The following is a 21,706-nucleotide window of genomic DNA, read 5'->3' on the forward strand; positions in this document are numbered from 1 at the left end:
TGGAACCTCTGTCACTACTCCTGAAATTTAGGAAATAGAATATACAGCTAGCCGCAAAGAATAGTCAGGACCCAAACTCATGCCAGAAAAGTGAAGACTAAATGCTCCAGGGAGGGGCAGGCTGGGGAGTTGAGCTGAACCAGAGCTGATAGTATTTGAAGGCGTTGGTAGATTGTGCTCTGGTTTAATATTTTCCAAATGGTATTTCCTGCCACATAGCTGAACCAAATACCACACATGTTTGTGATTGACTGTTACGGGCTGCAGAACATATGTGCTAATACTATATGGCTCCTGCAGCTTTTGCCTGACCTAAGAGGAGGGCGAGGCTCTTCCTTTTCCTTAAAGTCTTATGTTGTCTTAAGTTTCCTTTCTGTTTCGAACTTTTAGCTTTGCCTTCAAAGGGAGAACTATAGGACTGATACTTGGAACAATGACACTGGCAAAACAAACCTATAGGGAAGTTCTTCCTGATGTGGTTTTTACCCAGTGGCCTGCCTGGGACTTGGGCTTTGTTTCTCTGCTATGCGTCCTGCAATAGCAAGGACCTCCAGCCACACAAGGCAAGAGGCTTTGCAAAGGCTGCTGGGTCTGCTTAGAAAGTTGCTGTGGAGGAGGCTGGTGCTGCAGGAGTCTGAGAATTCCTTATTTGGGGAACAGCCAATGAAAACACACAGATACTGACATTAAGACATTCTTTCTGTGCATTGTGCCGCATTGTTTCAGAGCAAAAAGTCAGAGGCATACGAGGGAAGGCCAGCTTCTTCCCGGGAGGCCAGACATGCTCCGGAGGCTAGAGTATAATTCTGCGTGACCAGTGACAGTTGGGTCGTGGCTGATAGCAGGAGGCCACCCAGAGGTGTTGACATCCTGAGCTCTTCTGAGACCTCCTCGAATGTCTTCCCCCAACGTCAGGCAGTTACAGAGAAGCCATGTTGGGGCCAGATAGGAGGCTGTTCTCTACCCTTACAGGTTGTGATGGGGACAAAGTCCTCAGTTGCAAAGGACCTGCATGCTGCATCACCAGCCACAAGCATCCAGTGTGATTTCTACGGTTGCAGAAGAAGGTAGAACTCTATCTGTACATCTTATTGGATGGTTTCTGAAGAAAAGGAGAGGAGAACTGCAAAGAATAGCAGAATGGAGGGCCTGGGGCTGTTGTGGGGAGGACTTAACAGGGACTTAGTTTGGAGAATCAGATGATGCACCTGGGTGGCTTCTAGAGGGAGGGCCACCCAAAGGTGTTTGTTAAATGACCATTCCGAGCAATCGCTCATTACGGAGGGTTGCATGGCCAGTTGACATGGGAAAGAGGGACAGGCCGAGTTATGCAAGCCATTCTCAGAAACAGCCCAAATCTATGCTGGGCTATTGTTCTTGAGCAATTTGGGGGGAAAACTGTCCCAGGATTTGCTTTCCTCAAAGCCAGATGTTCAAGGGCACCTTCTTCTGCCTCTGACTGGCTGGGTGATTTTAGGTGAGTAGCTTAGCCTCTCTGAGTCTTATTTTCCTCTTCTACAAAATGATAATATCACCTCCTGAGGTTATATTGAATGAGGTCATTCACATACAGCGATTAGCATATCAGGAGCACTGTTTAAGTGTTCCTGAGTGTGGTTAATTTTTCCTAACTCAAAAATTCAGTGATTCTTTGAACTGGGGAGGTAGTATAGAGCCTGTCTTACTTTGAAGAAAATTAAAAAGATCATTTAAAATTATCTAATCAAAATGTTACTGAGTTTCAAATTTGTGTCAGACACTTGTAAGCAAAGTGGAAAATGTCCTGATAAATGAGAAACAATTCTTTCTTGCAAAAGCTTTGCCCCTACACCAAGCACTTATGATGTTTTCCTAGGATGACTTGGATGTTTTTACCCCAAATTCTTTTTTGGTGAGACATTTTCCCATCCAGGGCTTCTTATTCATAAGGTGTGTTGCAATAGTATTGTAACATTTAAGGCATTGCTATTATTATTTACTTTTTGAAATAATTTCCAGTCATTTCATGATAGTCTCCATGCTACCCCTACAGGAATTCCAGTGTGATTTCCTAAATGGTAGAGTGGGGTGGAGTGCAGGAGCAGTGTGCAACTGCAGCCTTTTTGGGTGTTTGCTGTGGTCTCGTCTCTTCCTGTTGCTGATCCAACATTTAGAATGGTGGATACAGGGCTTCCCTAAATTGGGGGTACATCCAAGAGAATGTGCTAGGTTTCTGAATGCCGTCTGTCGTATGTGTTGTGGTGTAAGGCCATGGTTTCCTATATTGTTATTCCTAGTGTGAATAGGCAAACATGTCTACTTTTTAATTTGTTCTTAAGTTCAATATATTTTGGTGCTGCTTTGAAAACAGCAGCCATAAAGAATGTCTAACAGTCTTAACGGGAAGCAAATCCTCCTCTTCGGTGTCTTTAAACCTCGGAAGTGGATTTCTAGAAATTTCCACTGCAGTGCATTTTCCTTTTCTGTCTGCACCGCATTCAGAGTCTTGGTGTCGTGCCCTGTCCCTGAACTCTGTCTGGAATTGTCTTCTAGAAGTTTGGGGGATAATCCACACCCACTGAAAGCAGACCTCTGAAAGGTTTTGGGCTGCAGGGAGGGGTGGGCTGCAGAGTTGAGAAAGGAGCCAGAGAACCAGACTGGAGGAATCTTTGCTTTGAGGAAGGTGTCAGGGGACAGGAAGGAGCCTGGGGTCCTGGTCCCAAGCTCTGCGGTAACTAGACTCTGGACCTCTGGATGGTTGTGGAGTTTAGATGAGATTTTCCCGTGCAGGTCTCTGTCACTAGGCAGACATAAGGTCCTCGGGGGCACAGGTGCGTTTCTAGATCCAAATCACAGTGCAGGGAAAAGCAAGACAAAAGTGAGGTTAAATCCATGCTGCAGCCTGAAGATGTTTGCCTTCCGGTGTCCCGAAGCAGCCTGGGTGCAGGAATGGACTGAAGGCAAGTGCGTCTCCGCAGCTCTGGGCCCTCCCAGACCCCCTGGAGCCCCAGCCAGCCTCTGACAGACCTGGTTCTGGGCAGGGTGGATTCCCCTTGCCTGTCAGGGGGCTCGGAGGGAAAGAAAGTGCTGGGTGTAACTGGCCCTAATTGTTGACTTTGAGCCAACTGCTGGGTAGAGGCTCTGGGAACAGAATAGAAAGATGAGGTCATTCAGAGAGAGGGGGTGACAGAGGCAAGAGAAATGGCCATGAGTGGAAATAGGTGTGATAAAGCCAGCAAGAGGATTAGGGTTGGGGAGCACAGAAAGAAGCAAAGCTGTCTTGACTGAGAACCCTGAATCTCAGCTGCTCCATCCAGTCCAGAACAGCATCAAACTCTGACCTTTTCTTTTTTTTTTTTTAAGGTGGGAGTGGGATTTGAACTCAGGAGTTTGCACTTGCCAAGCAGGTGCTCTATTTCTTGACCCACACCTCCTGTCCATTTGGCTCTGGTTATTTTGGAAATGAGGTCTTGCAAACTGTTTGCTCGGGTGGCCTCGAACTGCTATCCTCCCTATCTCAGCCTCCCAAATAGCTAAGATTACAGGCATGAGCCACCTGCAGCTGTCAAACCCTGGCCTTTTAAGCAGGACAAAGGCTTGGGTTCCTGTTACACCTAGTGTCTCCTAGGGACAAATGCTCCTGGAGGGTGGGGTCTGGGAATGCACTTTGCATGGATTTGGGGTTCAAGGTAGGAGGCTTTTTATGTGTGCTTAAAAAAAAAAGTAGGGCCGCTTACAAAGTCATGGGACTGAGTTCTCTGGCTTATGGAAATGAGTTGACGTGTCTCGTAATCAGCAAGAGCAAAGAACCCAACACCACTGCAGAGCATCTGGAAGCAACGGATGGAAAACTGATGAGGCCAAATCGAGGCACGGATGAAAGTCCGATTCGGGCTGAAGCCGAGCTATTTCTTTTCTTGCTCCCCTGTCTTCTTTATTTTAATAAACCCCACTAAGGTAAATATTTTCACCATCTCTGCAAGGGGTTGTTTTGGCTGGATTCCTTTTGATGGCCGAGGATGGGTCCAGAAACTCTACCACTGATTTCCTGCCGCTGAGCCCCCTGGCGGCGGCCGGTGGAAACGCTGCTCTTCCTGTCCCCAGGGGAAAGTGCTTCCTGGTGACTTCAGGCCAAGCGCAGTCAAGTGAAATGCCCTCAGAGAGCCAGCCAGCCTGCCGCTGCGCCACTGAGCATTTTTGTGCCCTGAGGAATGTGCAGATGCAGAAAATGACAACACAGCCTCTGTCCCCAGTGGAACCCAAGGCCCTCTCTCTTTGCTTTGGCTCTTTTCCAAGCTTGATGATTGCATTGGGTGAGCCTTCCTTATCCACAAGGAGAGGGCTGGAGGGAGAAAAATAGGCCTTTCTGTGGGCCGTCAGGACAGCAAACTTGAAGTTTCCGGTCAATAGAGCTCATGGATTTCACTTTCTGTCGGTTTGGAGATGTGGTTAAACATCCCAGCACAAAGCCCCAGGAGCTTAGTGGTAACACAGTTTCTGCTTTTGAAAACACTGTCAGTCCGATGTCAACCACGCAGAACTGTTTGAGAGTTGGAAAGGACTCCAGAGATGATCCTAGTGTAATCACTGAAGGTGTCTCCAGGTTGTGCACACAGTTGGCAGGGGTCAGAGCAGTGCCAGGGAGTCAGATTGCTCCATCGCCAGCTCATGGTTGTGGTCCTTACAGCTCAGTGCCTCTGCGGTCATTAGAATAATTTCAGTTATTTATGTCATATCAGATTGGACTGAAGTGACCTGTGTTTAAATCCTGGTTCTTTCCATATGTACGCATATATGCAAAAGAAAACATGCATAAATATTCATAGCATTATTCATAATAGTGATGAAATAAACTGATGTCCTTTAACTGACCAATGGATAAACAAAATGTAGTGAGCCTCACAAAAAGGAATGGAGGCCCTGATGCATGCTACCGTGTGGATGCACCTTGTAATCATTATGCTAGGTGAACAAAACCAGATATAAGCCTGTATAGTGTGTGAGTCCATTTATACAAAATGTCCAGAAAAGACAAATTCATGGAGACAGAAAATAGATTAGTGACCTCCAGGGCCCGGGTGAAGGGGAGAATGGGAATGACTGTAGTAGGTACAGGATTTCTTTGTGGGGGGAGTTAGATAAGGGCAGTGGTTGTACAACTCTGTTAATTTACTGTAAAAAAAACACTGAATTGCATACTTTTGGAAAGGGTGGGTTTTATATATGTGAATGATACCAATAAAGCTGTTATTTTACAGAGGACCCTACTCTACCTCCTACTGGCTGGGTGAATTAACCTTAGGTAATCTCAGCTATGAAACAGGAATGATAATATACTTCTCAGGTCATTTTGATAAATGAGGCCATGAGTTCCAGAATGCTTCTGAAGTAAAAACTTCATAAATTTTTGGGCTGTGAATGGGTTCACTCCTCCTGTTTTTTTCATAGCACTAACAAGGTCTGACTTACATAGTAGTCACTCACATAAAGACTTAGTGATTGGATTCAAAAGTATTTCAGTTTTTTTTTTTCAAATGTGGTAAACTACAAGATCTATCCTTTTAACAAATTTTTAAGGGTGCAGTGCAGTTTTGTTAGCTCTATTCATTTGTATAGCAGATCTCTAGAACTTTTCCCCTTGCATAACTGAAGCTACACCCACTGACTGACTCCCAGTTTGTCCCTTCCCCAGCCTCTGGCAATCACATTCCACTCTCTGCTCTGTGAGCCTCACTGTCTCAGATACCTCACGTAAGTGGACTCGTGCAGTATTTGTCTTGCTGTGGCTGGCTTATTTCACCTCACAAAAGGTGTGTCAGAACTTTCTTTCTTTGTAAGGCTAAATAAAATTCCCTTGTATGCATATATTGCATTTTCTTTATCTTTTCATCCATTAGTGGACATGCAGGTTGCTTCTGCCTGTGGCAAATAATGGTGCAATGACTAAAGGGTGCAAATATCTCTTCAGGATTTTGTTGTCAAGAGCTAGGAGTGTGACTTAAGTGGTAGAGCATGTGCCTAGCAGGTGCTGGGTCCTGAGTTCAAACCTGAGTACTGCCAAAACAAACAAACAAAAAGATTCAGTTTTCAGGCTGAGGCTGTAGCTCAGCAGTAGAGTGCTTGCCTGGCACACTCAAGGTCTTGGGTTTAATCCCCAGCACCAGCAAGGTGGAATTGCCCGATCAGATGGTCATTTTGGTTTTATTATTTATTTTTTGAGGAACCTCCATGCTGTTTTCCACACTAGCTGCAGTGTCTTACTTTCTACCAGCTGTGTATGAGGGCTCCAATTTCTGCACATCCTTGCTAACATTTGTTAGTTCCCTGTATTTATTTATTTTTCATAATGGCCAGTCTGGCAAGTGTGAGGTGTTGTCTTATGGTTTTGATTTGCATTTCCCTGATGATGGGTGATTTTAGCCCTTGGTGTGTCTTTGGAGAATTGTCTTTTTAAGTCCTTGGCCCATTTTGTAAACGAGCTATTTGTTTTCTTAATATTGAATTGCTTGAATTTTGAATATTAACCCCTCCCAGATGTGTGGTTTGTAAATATATTCTCTCATTCCTTTTTAACTATGCCGACTGTTTCCTTGCTGTGCAGGAGCTTTTCAGTTTGAAGTGGTCCCATCTGTCTACTTTTGCTATTATTGCTTGTGCTTTGATGTCACATCCAAAAAGTCACTGTTAAGACCAATGTGATGAAGATTTTCGTATTTGTTTTCTTATAGGAGTTTTACACTTCTAGATCTGTGTTTAGGCCTTGTATCTACTTTGAGTTAATTTTTGGCGAGGTGTAATATAGGGGTCCAATGCCATTCTTTTGCATGTAGATAATCCAGTTTTCCCAGTACCAGTCTCTTTTCCCCAGTGTGTAATCTTGGCACCGTGGATTTATTTCTAGTCCATTCCCTTGATCTATCTGCCTGTCTATGCCAGTAGCATACTGTTTCAATTATCTTAGCTTTGTAATATCCTTTGAAGTCAGTAAGGTGAGGCTTTCAGCTTTGTTCTTTTCTTTCTCGATGTTTGTGGTTCCATACGAATTTTAGGATTTTTTTTTTTTCCTATTTCTGAAAAAAAAAGCCATTGGGATTTTGGTAGGAATTGAATCTATACATTACATTGGGTAGCATGGCCATTTTAACAGCTTTAAGTCTTCCAGTCATGAACGAGGGATACCTTTTTATTTATTTGTACCTTCTTTACTTTTTTTTTTTCAGCAGTGTTTTGTGTTCATAACCTCCCTTGGCTGTAATGCTTCCTAAGTGTTTTATTCTTTTGCTATTGTTATGCATGAAATTGTTTCTTAATTTCCTTTTTGGATGATTTGTTGTTAGTGTTTAGAGACACAACTAAGTTTTGTATGTTGATTTTATATTCTGCAACTTTGCTAAACTTGCTTATTAGTTCTAACAGATTTTGTGTGTGTGTGTGTGTGTTTGTGTGTGATCATTAGGGCTTTCATGCAAGTAAGATCATGCCATCTGGAGGCAGAGATAATTTGATTCTTCCATTTTCATTTGGGTGTCTTTTACTTCTTTTTCTTGCCCATTGCTCTAGCTGTGAATTCGAGCACTGTGTTGAATAGCAGTGGACAGAATAGGCATGCTTGTCTTGTCCCTGATCTCAGAGGAAGTCTTTCAGGCTTCACATTGAGGATGGTGTTAGGGTGGGCTTCTCATGTGTGGATATTACATTGCAGTACTCCATTCCTAGTTTATTCAGCACTTTTGTCATGAAAGAACGTTAAATTTTGTCAAAGCTTTTTCTGTATCTGTTAAGATGATCATGTGGATTTTATCCTTTGTTCTGTTAATGTAATGTGTCATATTGATTGGTTTATGCACATTGAACCAAAACTTACTTGATTATTGTATAGGCCTATTTTAATGTGCTGTTGAATTTGGTTTTCAAATATTTTTTAAGGATTTTTGCATTTATATTCTTTGGAGGATGTTGGCCTGTAGTTTTCATTTGTTTGTTTTTGTAGTCTTTGGTTTTGGTACCAGGGTGATGCTGGCCTTATAAAGCGAGTTTGAAAGTGCTGCCCTTTTCTCCCCTTTAGTTTTTTGAAGAGTCTGAAGAGGACTGACATTAATTCTTCTTTGAGTGTTTGATGTTTCATTGCTAACTCAGGCTTCTTACTAATTACAGGTCTGTTCAGATTTTCTATTTCTTGGTGATTCAGTATTGGTATGTTGTCTGTTTCTAGGAATTTATCCATCCTCTCTAAGTTATCCAGTTTCTTGGTGTATGGTATGCATAGTAGTCCCTTATGAAATTTTTATTTCTCTGGCATCAGTTGTAATGTCTTCTCTTTTACTTCTGATTTTGAGTTTTTAGAAAAAATTCTTAGTCTAGGTAAAGTTTTGTTGTTTTTGTTGAAAAGTTTTTTTATTTCTCAAAAAACTGACTCAGTTTTCTTGATGTTTTTCTATTATCTCTTATTTATTTCTGCTCTAGTCATTTTTTTTTCATTCTGGTAACTTTAGGCTTAGTTTGTCCTTTTTGTAGCTTCTTGAGGCCCAGAGCTATGTTATTTACATGAGATTTTTATTATTTTGTATGCTTTTCTTTTTCTTATTTTTAAATGTAGGCATTTATGGCCATAAAATTCCCTCTTAGTACTGCTTGGGTCGTAGGTTTTGTTATGCTGTGTTTTCATTTTCACTTGTCTCAAGATTTTTTTTTTTTTTTTGGGTGTGATACTGGGGTTTGAACTCAGGGCTATGTGCTTTGCTGGGCAGGCACTCTACCACTTGAGCCACATCCCCGGCCCTTTTTGCTTTAGGTATTTTTTGTATAGGGTCTTGCTTTTATTCCCCTGGCTGGCCTGGACCTTGATCATCCTATTTATGCTTTCTGCATAGCTGGGATGACAGGTGTGTGCACCGCCCTGCCCAACGTTTATTGATTGAGACGAGATCTTGCAAACTTTTTGTCTTGGCTAGTCTCGAACTTTGATCCTCCCAATCTCTGCCTCTTGAGTAGCCAGGATTATAGATGGAAGCCCTGTGCTCAGTTGTCTCAAGATATTTTCTAATTCTTCTCACACCCCTTTGCAATTATGTGACTGTACAGTTTATTTATCCATCATTTGGGTTACATGTTGTTTAATTTCCACATGTATGAATTTTTACTGCTGTTGATTTTTAGTTTTATTCCATTATGGTTGGATATATATATATATGATTTCAATCTTCCTAAATTTAAGACTTGCTTTGTGACCTACCATGCTTTATTCTGGCAAATGTTCTGTGGCGCTTGAGAAGAATTTGTGTTCACTCTGCTACTGATGGATGGAACGTTCAGTATATGTCTGGTAGGCACATTTGGACCGTAGTGTTGTGCAAGTCCTCTCTCTCTCTTTCTTAATGATCTTCCATCAGGATATAGTATCTTCTTTTACATTTTTCAGTACTGGAGTTTGAACTCAGGGCCTACACCTTGAGCCACTGTACAGCCCTTTGCCGTGTTGGGTTTTTTTGAGATAGAGTCTTGAGAACTATTTGCCCTGGCTGGCTTTGAACCTCAATCCTTCTGAGCTCTGCCTCCTGAGTAGCTAGGATTACAGGTGTGAGCCACCAGCACCTGGCAGGTTATAGTATCTTATTGAAAGTGGAATATTGAAATCTATTATTGTTTAGCTATGTGTTTCCCCCTTCAGTTTTGTTTGCCTCATATATTTTGATCCTATGATGTCAGATTGTTATATATATTTATGATTTTTATATCTTCCTTGTGAAATGTCCTTTTGTCTCCTAATACTTTTTGACTTAAAGTTTATATTGTCAGATGTAAGTATGCCCCCCTGTGTTAGTTATCTGTAAGAAAATATCCCAGCTAATCAACCTTAAAAAGCAGAAGGTTTATTTTGCTTTCCAGTTTGAGAGGTCTTATCCCATGGTCAGTTGACTTATGGCTTTTGGACCTGTAGAAGGCAGCATTCAATGGAAGTGAGTGGAAGAGGAAGACTGTCATCCCCATGGCTGAGGCTAAAAGACAGAGAGGAAAAGGCAGCAGGGCTCTATAATTCCTTCCATCTAACTTTCTTCCATGAGGCCTGCCTACAAGTGGCTTCACAGCCTTTCAGTTGTGCCATGCCTCCAACCCAAACTATAAGACCTTGTGATCTATTTTGGTTTCCATTATTTGCTTGGAGTGTCCTCTTCTGTCCCTTCATTTTGAGTCTCTGTGTATCTTTAAACATAAATCAAGACTTTGCTATACAATGTATAGCTGGATCTTGTTTTTTTCTTATTCATTCCTCCATCAAAAAAAGTTACTTTTTTTTTTGATGATACAGGGGTTTGAACCCAGTGCTTCATGCTTGCAAAGCAGGTACTCTACCATTTAAACCACACCTCCAGTCCAGTTTGCTCTGGTTATTTTCGGAGATGGGGAGGTGGGGGTCTTACAAACTGTTTGCCTGGGCTGGTCTCGAACCATGATCCTCCTGATTTCAGCCTTCCAAGTAGCTAGGATTGCAGGCATGAGCTACTGGTGCCCAGTAAAAAAGATTATCGTTTTAAAGCATTTCTTTGCATTCAGTAAATATGTATGCTTTTACATTCAAGTTTTTCTCAAAACTAAAGGCTCTAGTAATTTGTTCTTCCCCTTCATTTCATATTTTTATTTTTCTTTCTCATTTAACAGACAACGTATCTGATTCCTTAACACGACCACAACCTGATCCTGAAGATGTGCTCCACAAACCCAGGCAACTGGGTCACCTTTGATGATGACCCTGCTTTTCAATCTTCTCAAAAGTCTAAGAATTTCCCTCTGGAGAATCAAGGTGTTTGTCGACCAAATGGACTTAAGCTGAACCTCCCTGGCCTTAAAGAATTTCCTAGTGGATCTTCCTCTACCAGCAGCACCCCTCTGTCCTCTCCCATTGTTGACTTTTACTTCAGTCCAGGACCTCCAAGTAATTCTCCTCTTTCTACCCCTACCAAAGATTTCCCAGGTTTTCCTGGCATCCCTAAAGCAGGGACTCATGTGCTTTATCCTATTCCAGAATCTTCAAATAGCCCCCTGACAGCAGGAACAAGTTCTTCCTTAACACCTACTAAACCAACTGCATTCTTACCCAGTGACCACTCATGTACACCCCCGGCTCCCAAAGTTGGTCCTCCACAGGACACCCCTCGGCAGGCTGACAGCCTAGGTGTCCAAACTGATGCTCCATGGTTTCAATATTTTCGGGAAGACTGTGCTTTTTCAAATCCATTTTGGAAAGATGGGGGCAGTTCTTCTCAGTTTGCCTTTGACCCTCCAGGAAGCAGAAAGCCATTCTTATCAAGAGACAAGGAGATGCCTCTTGATCAAAAAAGCCTAAATAAATGTTCACTCAGCTACATCTGTGAAAAGCTTGAACATCTCCAGTCAGCTGAGAACCAAGACCCTCTTGGAAATTTGTCTATGCAGCGTCCATATGCTGAAGACTCTGCCTCTTCATTTGTCCCCTCCACACTTTTCAGGAGTCAGCCAAAATCTGGATGGTCCTTCATGCTGAGAATTCCTGAGAAGAAGAACATGATGTCTTCCCGCCAGTGGGGACCAATTTTTCTGAAAGTGCTACCTGGAGGAATATTGCAAATGTATTACGAGCAGGGGTTAGAGAAACCCTTCAAAGAGTTGCAGCTTGATCCCCATTGCAGGCTTTCTGAACCCAAAGTTGAGAATTTTAGCATGGCAGGAAAGATCCATACTGTGAAGATTGAGCATGTGTCTTACACAGAAAAGAGGAAGTACCATCCTAAGACAGAAGTGGTTCATGAAGCAGACATAGAGCAGATGCTCAAGTTGGGGTCCACAGAGTATCGTGACTTCCTTGACTTTCTGACTACTGTGGAGGAGGAGCTGACAAAGCTGCCAGCTATTCCAAAACCAAAGAAGAACTATGAGGAGCAAGAGATTTCCCTGGAAATTGTGGACAACTTTTGGGGTAAAGTCACTAAAGAAGATGGGAAATTGGTTGAAAGTGCTGTGATAACTCAAATCTACTGCCTCTGCTTTGTGAATGGGAACACAGAATGCTTTTTAACCTTGAATGACCTTGAGCTGCAGAAGCACGATGACTGCTATTTTGAAAAAGACCCAGAAAGGAAGGGAATCAATATTCTTGACTACTATTTTCATAAATGTGTGAAAGACCAGGCGTTTCAGCAATCAAGAATCATTAAGTTTGTACCTCTTGATGCCTGCCGGTTTGAGTTGATGCGTTTCAAGACTTTGTATGGCGGGGATGATCTTCCCTTTTCTGTGAAGTCTGTAGTGGTTGTCCAGGGGGCATATGTGGAACTTCAGGCCTTCGTCAACATTGCGCCTGTGGCTCCAGGGCCATCTCACACCAGTACCTTGAAGTGCTGTGACAATATAATGATACACTTTCCTGTCCCATCTCAGTGGATCAAGGCCCTCTGGACCATGAACCTCCAGAGGCAGAAGTCTCTGAAAGCCAAAATGAACCGCCGGGCATGTCTGGGAAGTTCACATGAACCTGAATCTGAACCTGTTATTCAGGTGACCGTGGGGTCAGCAAAATATGAGAGTGCCTACGGAGCTGTGGTGTGGAAGATAGATCGGCTTCCTGATAAAAATTCAAGTAAATATCCAACACCTCAGTTGCTATTCATGGGAGATAGCATAAATGCTTTCACCCTCCTTCTCGGGTGCAAACCAGGCAGAGAGATGGTAATTTGTCAGCCGAGGCCTCGCTTCCATGGAGAGGGGGCAGATGGAACAGTTAGCCAAACAGCTGCTTTATTTCCTCTTGTGCCTACTTCTACCAGAAAAGTTCAACTTTTCCCATCTTTTTAATATCCTAAGAAATGCCATTCCGGACTAGGAATTCGTTGTGGATGGCGGCACCGAGGGAAAATTTGTAGCCATCTATGATTGGGCTTCTTGGCACCAGTCTGTCAACCTTAAAATACTAAAAATATTTCTAACGTAGCTTAGATTCCCCAACCAATCTTTAAAGACCTCCACCTGAGTATTCCTGAACATTTCTTGTATTCTTTTAGAATATGGTGATATGTCTTCCTTGCTCTCTGAAAAAGACTATCTTTCATTTTTAACCAAATTGGTTTCTTTGGATGAATTTACCTATTTGACCACCTCAATTTGTTTTAAAATTAAGCAGCTACTTAAGCTGGAATTGGCTCAAGTGGTAAAGCACTTGCTTAGCAAGCATGAGGCCCTGAGTTCATCCCCAGTACTGCCAAAAAAAAAAAAGAAAAGAAAAGGAAATTAAGTAGATAGAACCCAACATTAAAAATTCAGTTAATTAAAAAAAATTAAAGTTCAGAACTTTGAAAAAATAGTCCTAGCCCCACATTTAGTTTTAGAATAGCAAATTATTAACGAGCACAGTATAATAAAACAGAAATGCAAATTTTGAAACTAGAGTTCTTTTTTTGGAGGTATTGGGCTTGAACTCAGTGCCTTGTACTTGCTAGACAAATGCTCTACCATTTGAACCATGCCTCCAGCCTGGCTTCTCTTATTTTTTCTTTTTCAGGTCTTTCTAGCTGAACACTGGATTGTGGAGATAAATTTAGGGCAGGTTTGCAGGAACTGAGTTGATTGTTCGATCCATCTTTACTTACTCGGTCAAATCTTTACTGGGCACTTACTCTGTACCAAGTGTGGGGGAGAAAGATGAATAAGATGTGGTCTCTGCAAATAGCTCACAGCTACTATAGACTTCAGGGGAACTTAACTCTCATCTTAGGCCTGTCCAGGCTAAGGGAGCATTTTATTTGGGGTGGCCCTACTATAGTTAGGCTGTATGTTAGAATATCCTGAGAGCTTTTAAATAATCTTGATGTTCACCTCATGACAATTAAATCAGAATCCCTGAAGGGAGGGACCTAGGTCTTAGTATGTATGAAGAACTCCCCAGATGAACTGCCCATGTCACCAGGGTGAGGAGTGCTTCCCTGTAGGCTGTGAATGATCTCGGGCAGAACCCACCTGTAGTGGACAACTTCCTGGAGGCTGTGGTGCCACCTTGTCTATGACATGCAGCTTGCTGGTAATGCCTATCAACTGCCTGGAGCTTGAGCTATGACAGGGTCCAGCAGGTAAGAGACACAGGCTTTCTGGACCGAGGAGCCTGCATCTCCTGGGCAAAAAGGACTAATTGTCCACTATTAGGGACACTCCACACTTTCCTTCATTGATGCCACATTCTACCTCACCACAGTCTCATGACTCCTATCAGCTATGATTCTGTCCCTATAGCATAGTGAGGCTAGCCCAGGCTCGGGGAAGGGACAGGGGTGTTGGTGTAGCTGATTATAATAGGTGGTCTCCAATGGTGCCTGCTGGCTAACTCCAGTGTGATGGAAAGGCCAGTATCTCCTGTGATCTAATCCATAGAGAAACCATCTTTTATAACTGGGCTTTTCTCAGGTTATTTTCACACCAGGGAAACAAGTCCAGATGTCTTGAGTACCAGGTTCTAAGTGATCTATTTTGAAAGCTACTTGTGCTACTTTTAGGCTTGAGGGGTAAGACAAAATCAGAATGTTGGCTTTTATTTTGATAAAGACAAGAGGAAAGACAGGAAGGCAGACAGGCTGGAAGGCTTTCCAGAACCACCTCCAGGAAGCTACAGATGGTCTCTGGGACTGGAACAAAAGATGAAACATAGTTTTTGCACAGATTTGAAGTAGTAAAGATGCCTCCAAGAGAGGAGTGCATGGAGCTCAGCCTGCTGGCTTGGACAGCTGGGGTCAGAGGGGCAGGGGGACCCTTTGGGAGCCCATCCTGCTGCCTTGCTTGAAGCAGGTACTCCAGGAAGCTCTGAAGGACCTAAGTACTTGTTTGACTTGGAGGAGACAACCATGCTTATTATTTCAAACCGACCACCATTTCCAATTTTGGAAGTGGAAAAATGTAAAACTTCTTGTGAAAGTTATCTGTTTATAGCAGATCATTTTCCCAGAATTCCCAGGTGTGGTTAACTGATTCAGTAAACAAGAATTTATTGAGAGAGGAGGGCCCACTCCTTCCTTTCATTCATTCCATAGCCATCCACTAAATTTCCTCCAGGTATAAACTCTGCACAGGATGCGTGGGAGATACAGACATAAATATGATCCTGGTCTTTAAAATGTAAAAGTCTAGCAAGTGAGACAGACCCAGGGGCACCTCCCCAGGTGCATTGTGCAGAAATACTCTGTTCCAGCCACAAACATGAACAATGGGTATCCCAGAGAACAGTGCAATCTAGTTCCTGCTGCTAGGGAATCTTGGCTGGAGAGCCAGTGGTTGAGGTTGGTGTGGAACAGTCAGTAGGATTTCCATCACAGTTAGAAGCAGCAGAATCACAGGCATGGAGGTGGGGATCTCACCTAAATTTTGGGACTGAGGGAGTCATGCTAGAATATGACTAGCACATGAAGACCTTGTGAGCCATACTGTGACTCGGAGTTTCTCAACAGGCCATCGGTGTCTTCAGGTCTAATGTGACAATCAAATCTTGTCTTAGAAAGACAGATAAGCATTGTGAGAGAGGGAGGATTTCGTGATAGACACAGAGAGGCTGGCAGAAGGTGACAAAGCTGGCAGGAGTGACAGTGGGAGCTATGAGGAGGAGCCGAGTGGTGGGTAAGGAAATTCAGAATAGGTGTCCCAAGATGATGACAGACTATGGGCATGGGGCAAGGGAGGGGATGGAACGAGGTCAGGGTTCAATGAGCTGAGCTAGCCTGGGATCCCCTCGCCTTTGAAAATTAAGTCTGTCTCTCATCTCTGGCTGCAGGTTACAATCATTAGAGCTTTGCAGACATACAGGCTGAACATCCAACTCAAATTTCAGAAATCTGAAATGCTCCAAAGTCCACTGACATTATGAAAACTCCACATCATAATAACTTTGTGTGCACAAAATCACTTAAAATATGGTACAAAATTACTTTTAGGCTATGTATATAAGGTGTATATAAAGGTATATAAATGAATTTTATATTTAGACTTGGGTCTTATCCCCAAAGTGTCTCACTATGTATATGCAAATACTACAAAATTCAAAGAAAAATCTGAAACACTTCTGGCCCCCCACATTTTGAATAAGGGACCCTCAACCTGTATACATTCTTAGGCCCCTGTACACATACCAGCAGATTCTCTGTGGGTAGGACCGAGCTGTTGGGGTTTATAAAAAGCTGTCCCATGCAGCCCGGGTTGAGAACTACTGACCTAGTTGTGCTGGACACTTGGTGTGGTCTCCTCAGTAGAGATCTTTGTCCTTGCACTGGGTGTCTGTCTTCTACAGTACTATTATTTATTCCCCTCCCACTGGTATTTAGCATCAGTGAGAACACTGAGAACAATTATAAGAATGGATGTTCCTGGAGAGGTTGGTTGGACTTGATCTTGGCCTTCAGGGATTCCTTTCTGGAGACTGTCACAGTGCCAGGCCCACAAAGAACAGCGTTTTGCAAGTATTTCAGTCAGTTGTACACTGATAATGCACCGAACAAATCCTTTGGGATCAAAGCTGCTTTGTTCAGCTCAGATCTTAACAAGAAGAATGCTGGGGACAAGGCAGTGGGCGTGTTAGGGAGTCTGGAAGACAGGGTACAGCTCTGAGTGGCTGGGATGGGCACTGTGGGATCACTGCCCTTGAGGTTGCTGCATTATTGGGATGGGGAGGGCAATTGAGAGAACACAAGGGTGCTGGTCAGACTGTAGTCTAATTCGCCTTTTGAGAAGACGTGTAGAGGGAGGAGGTTGGGGCCCAGAAGGACTCTCTGGCTCAGAGCTGTGCTTCTCAACCTTGTTGAGTGGGCAGGAATCACCATACCAGTGAGGTGGGCCTGATTCTGCTGTGTTTCTGTACACACCGAGTGGTGTGTGGTGGAGGGTCAGTTAGCAGATACATCCCCAATCCTTCTCTTTTTTTTTTTCTACTGTGCTCTCTGTCCTTAGCATTTTGGTTCCTGTTCCTCTCCATTTATGTCAGTCTCCTACAATTCATTATCTTCAACCCTCAACAGTTCGGTTTCAGATGTGAAATATTTTGGTTCTCAAGGAATTTGGTATCAACCAGACCTGAGAAGATTTTGTGGTTTGCATTTCCCTGTCCTAAGCAAAAGAGGGATGTTGCATTACAGTTAGTAAAGCTGGACAGTGTCCCCGTGTGGTCATCACTGAGATAACAAGGCTTTCCTCTATATTCATTTGTTCCTAAATTCTCAAATATTCTTTAAGCCATTGTGCTAAGGACACACATAATACCTGTTGGCATGGAGCTCAAAATCTAAAGAGGGAATGTGTTAGTAAACATTGTAGGATATTTTGAGTTCTTGAATGTCAGGAAAAGACTCCAGAAAGTTTGAAAGGAAATGCTCTGTTGTCTTTTCACTTTTTAAGAAAAGCTGCTGGAAAGTCCTCATTTCTATAATTTTTGAAGTACTAGGTCTTCAACTCAGGTTTGATTTCTTTTCTTCAGTTTTTGTTGCAGAACTTGCCCACACAATTTTTTTCCTATAAAGTATGACTATCTAATCAGATCATCTCCAGTGTCATTTCAGCTCCATGTAGCATTCACAGTTAGCAAAATTATAGTCATTAGATAATAATACTGAATTTAAAATCAAATCATTTGACAAAGTCTCTGCCACTATAGAACAATACTGCTCCAGTGCTGGTTGGTTATCCTCAGTACCATCTTATAAGGTTCAGGTTATCATCATTGCCCTCATTCTCAGATGGGGAAACTGAGGCTCATGAAGGTGAGTAACTTGCCAAAGATCACACAGCTGTTAAATAGGCACTGGTTCGGGGTTTTTAAGTCTTAACCACTCTGCCATCACAGGACTGGAAAGTGCCTGGATTAAGTGCAAATGAACTTCCTGTATCTTTGCTGCAGCCAGAAGTCTAGACAGGATAACGATGTAACCTCTCACTGGGGGCATCTGTGAGTGAAGTTGTCCCTGCCTGTGGTGGTGTGGGTAGTGTAGGGCCCCTCACAGGCCGTTGTTCTCCTTCCCTCCATGTGAGTAGTGGAGACGGCTAATGAACTTCTGCTGGTTAATTGATGACTTCTCAAGGCTTTTACAGCCTTAGAATCCTATTAGTCTCTGTACAAGAAACAGGTTGTAAAGAACAAAAGGCAATTTATCTTTTAAGAATTAAGTGAAATCCTTTAAACTCTTGTTTTTGTGGCTAAAGTTCTACTCTGATGAAAGTGATCTTTCTCATTTTACATCAGTGGTACAGTAGTGTAATGTGGGTTTTGAAATTACTGTCTTCTCATCCATTTATTTAAGTAAAGATTGGATATTAGATGCTGTGGACAATGTGGCATGATCAGGGGCCATTTGTAAAGCTACTACAGTGAAATACACAAACACACACAGTGTGATACCACAAAAGATCTTTGAGTATGTCCATTATTTCTGGATCTGGCTCAGAGCCTAGCCTGGTGTAGTTCAGATGTTCAAGAATGACAAATTGCACTGAGCATGGTGGCTCAAGCCTGTAATCCTAGCTACTTGGGAGATGGGAATTGGGAGGATTTCAGTTCAAGTACAGTGTGGGCAAAATTTTCTTGAGACCCCATCTCAACCAATGGCTGGGTGCAGTGTACATGTTTGCTTGCATTCCAGCTACTTGAGGAAACATAAATAGGAGAATCACAGTCCAGGCCCACTCCAGGCATAAAGCAAGATTCTATCTCAAAAAAAAAAAAATGCAAAGCAAAAAGGGCTGGTGGTGTAGCTCAAGTGGTAGAATGCCTGCCTAGCAAGCATAAGGCCCTGAGTTCAAACTCCAGTACTCCAAAACCAAAACCAAATAAATAACAAATTGAATTGAGTGTGAACAAATATTAGATGGAAATACTGAGGGCCAGTATGCTCACCTCTACCCGGATATCTATTCTAATCAGAAAGACCACTGAGAATTACAGCAGTGAAAAAAAAATCTATTCTAAAAGAATTCTTGCTTGGAATATTTCTGAAATGTAATACAATTTCAAGCTTAACTTTTAAAAATCAGACTTTTAAAATAGGATATAATTTGAAATTTACCTTTGCATTATCTGTAAACAGTGGTAAGAAAAGTATTGTTGTGAAAGTCTATTCAGTGTACTTAGGAGAGAGGTTTCTCTAACCTAAAGCACATTGGAGCCAAATAATTATGTTTCATATAACTATTACTGTTGTCTTTTAATTAGAGAAAACGCTGCGGTGTTTGCAAGTGAAAGCATTCTAGGGATGGTCTATGCAGTGTATAGTAAGAAAGTTGTACTTCTTTTAGAGCTAGGTCACAAAAATGCAGATGGACTTCCTCCTACTTGGTACATATTGTGTGTGGATTTTGATGGGTGCTGTTTAGCTGGAACTGGCACTGCCGTAATACTAATGGAATTGCCTTTTATGTTCAGGAGAAACATTCAGTTGCCATTGAAATACTTTGACCATTGGATTTCTGTTTCCTCGAGGTCCTGATCATCCCCAATGTCTGTCATACAAACTAGAACTTGGATCGGACCAAGAAATTCCATCTGATTGGTATCCATTTGCTACTGTGCAGTTCTCGATGCCTGACACCTATGCCTCAAGGACAGAGGTCAGCTCTCTGGGGGTGGACAGTGATGTCCAGCCACAGAAACATGTTCACCAGCGAGCTTGCTACAACATCCAGGTACATCCCACCTTGGTTCAAGTTGGGGCTTCGAGAGCTGGAGGCTGGCTTCTGGTTTGGCTTTAAATAACTGCTTTGTCCTCTCTTAGGTGACAGTGTGTGTGTGAATATGTGTGTGTGTGTGTGTGTGTGTGTGTGTAATACTTAACTAGGGAAGAGCTCAGCCATGGAAACTTGATGGTCACTATTTTCAGTGAAAAACAGGACATTAAAAATGAATTTAACATCTTGGAAGCATATTTATAATACAGACTATGATGTTCAAGTAGCATTTCCCAAAACATACTGAACATGTGTCTCATACAGTGATCCAAGAAAAATATAAGTTAGGAACTACCATATACTAAATTAATGTTAAATGAAGGCTCTGAGAAGTCCTGCAATAAGAAAACTTGTTTAACTTACTTAACCTAGTTTTCCTAACTCATTGACTAAGGAGTCTTGTCTGTTGGGTAAATGTGTTTCAAACACACATCAATACCTTGTGGAAGCCAGGTGCTGGTGGCTCATGCCTGTCATCCTAAGCTACTTGGAAGCAGAAATCAGGAGGATTGTGGTTCCAGCCCAGCCCCAGCAAAAAAAGTTCATAAAAGTTCCCCCATTTTAATGGGGCAAAAATTTGAACATGGTAGTGTGTTTCTGTCATCTCAGTGATGACAGGAAATCTAAAAGTAGGAGGATTATGGTTTAGGCTGGCCTGGGCAAAAAGGAGACCTTATCTAGAATAACCAGAGCAAAGAAGGCTGGCAGTGTAGCTCAAGCAGTAGAGGACCTGAGTTCAAATCCCAGTATTGCCAAACAAAAAAAAATCTTGTGGCTAGTGGTCTATGGAGCATCTTTTGGGGAGTACTGAGTCACTCTGTTACAAGAATTTTAAATGTTCACCATCAACTCTTCTGCAACTTGGGCCAGAGGAATTCCAGAGCAACATACCCTGTTTTTTTGAGATAGAGTCTTGCTATGTAGTCAGGCTAGCCTTGAAGTTTTGATCCTCCTGCCTCATCCAGGTCCTGAGTGCTGGGATTACAGAAGTGCACCACCATGCCTGCTGTTACTTTTTTTTTTAGTTAGAAAATACTTCCCAAATCACCAAAATTGAATAGCCTGTAACAAACAGGTAATACAGTTTAGAATTGATATGTCTTCTTTTTCTCTTGAGTATGAATAACATTTATACTTTTAATAGCATTTAAAAATCTGTGTGTTGTTTGAGTCTCAGCTAAGTTTAGTAATATTCTGATTTCTATTATCCTGTTAAAGATAGTGTGAGTATTTAAGACATTGTGTACACCAACTGGTGGTGGTACAATGTAGTGATAAAGCCAGGATATTCCTTTCTTTTGGACCATCTGCTTAGAAGTCTGTGTGAGTCCAGTGAGCTCTTTTCCTCTTGAAACTGCTGATGGGTGGCTGATGCGTAGTGCCCTTCACTTAGCAATGAAGCACTCACTTCCCCAGTGCCTGTGGCTGCCCTGCTGAAGAGAGCGGCCTTGCCCACGGTCAGCCTTAGTCCAGTGAGGGGGAGATGTAGCAGGATAAAGTCCCCTGTGCATCCATTTGGACAAACGCTCAGAACCATCCAGCATCAGCCTTGGGGGCATTGTCTGAAGCCTTTAGGACAACTGCATTGCAGCCTGTGTCTCCTGTTCTGCTTCCTCCTCTGCCTTCACTCTCCCACGGGGATGGACTACAGCACTCCCCAGTAAACTTTCTGCACTTCACAGAGTTTATCAGAGTCTGCTTCTTAGGGAGCCTGACTTACTGAACTGCAGGTCAAGGGCTCACAGTGACATCACTGATACCTATGTTCCTGTTTATAGGATATGCCAGTATCATAGAGTTTGAGTAGACAGCTCAAAATTATTTAACGAAGCATCATCAGCTTTAATAGCATTTATCAGTCAGTCTATACCTGCTGGAAGTTTCAAAATGCTATCTTCCATTTAATAAGTGTCTGTTGAGCCTGTCATGGTGCCAGGCAGTGCTGTACATGGGGAGACGTAGCAATGAACAAGAGACAAAGGCCCCATCCTGTGGGGCTTCTGGAGGCAGAAACAAA

General features: G+C 42.6%; 1 protein-coding gene across 4 annotated transcripts in view; it reads left to right on the forward strand.

Annotated features, from left to right (window-relative positions):
- Positions 1-21,706, forward strand: part of Ston1 (stonin 1) — a 49,374-nt gene that overhangs the window by 23,942 nt on the left and 3,726 nt on the right. For 2 of the 4 annotated variants that reach the window (XM_020176928.2, XM_074049647.1), the window contains exons 2-3: positions 10,636-12,589; positions 19,445-19,647. In XM_020176928.2, coding sequence (XP_020032517.2) covers positions 10,681-12,589; positions 19,445-19,647 — 2,112 coding nt within the window. In that variant the 5' untranslated portion in view covers positions 10,636-10,680. Of the gene's footprint in view, positions 1-622; positions 1,068-1,189; positions 1,478-10,635; positions 12,590-19,444; positions 19,648-21,706 lie in introns of those variants that run through there. The other 2 variants (XM_074049646.1, XM_074049648.1) reach the window with 2 other exon arrangements.

The sequence above is a fragment of the Castor canadensis genome, chromosome 12 (assembly GCF_047511655.1).
Source record: "Castor canadensis chromosome 12, mCasCan1.hap1v2, whole genome shotgun sequence".
In the NCBI taxonomy this organism is placed as follows: domain Eukaryota; kingdom Metazoa; phylum Chordata; class Mammalia; order Rodentia; family Castoridae; genus Castor; species Castor canadensis.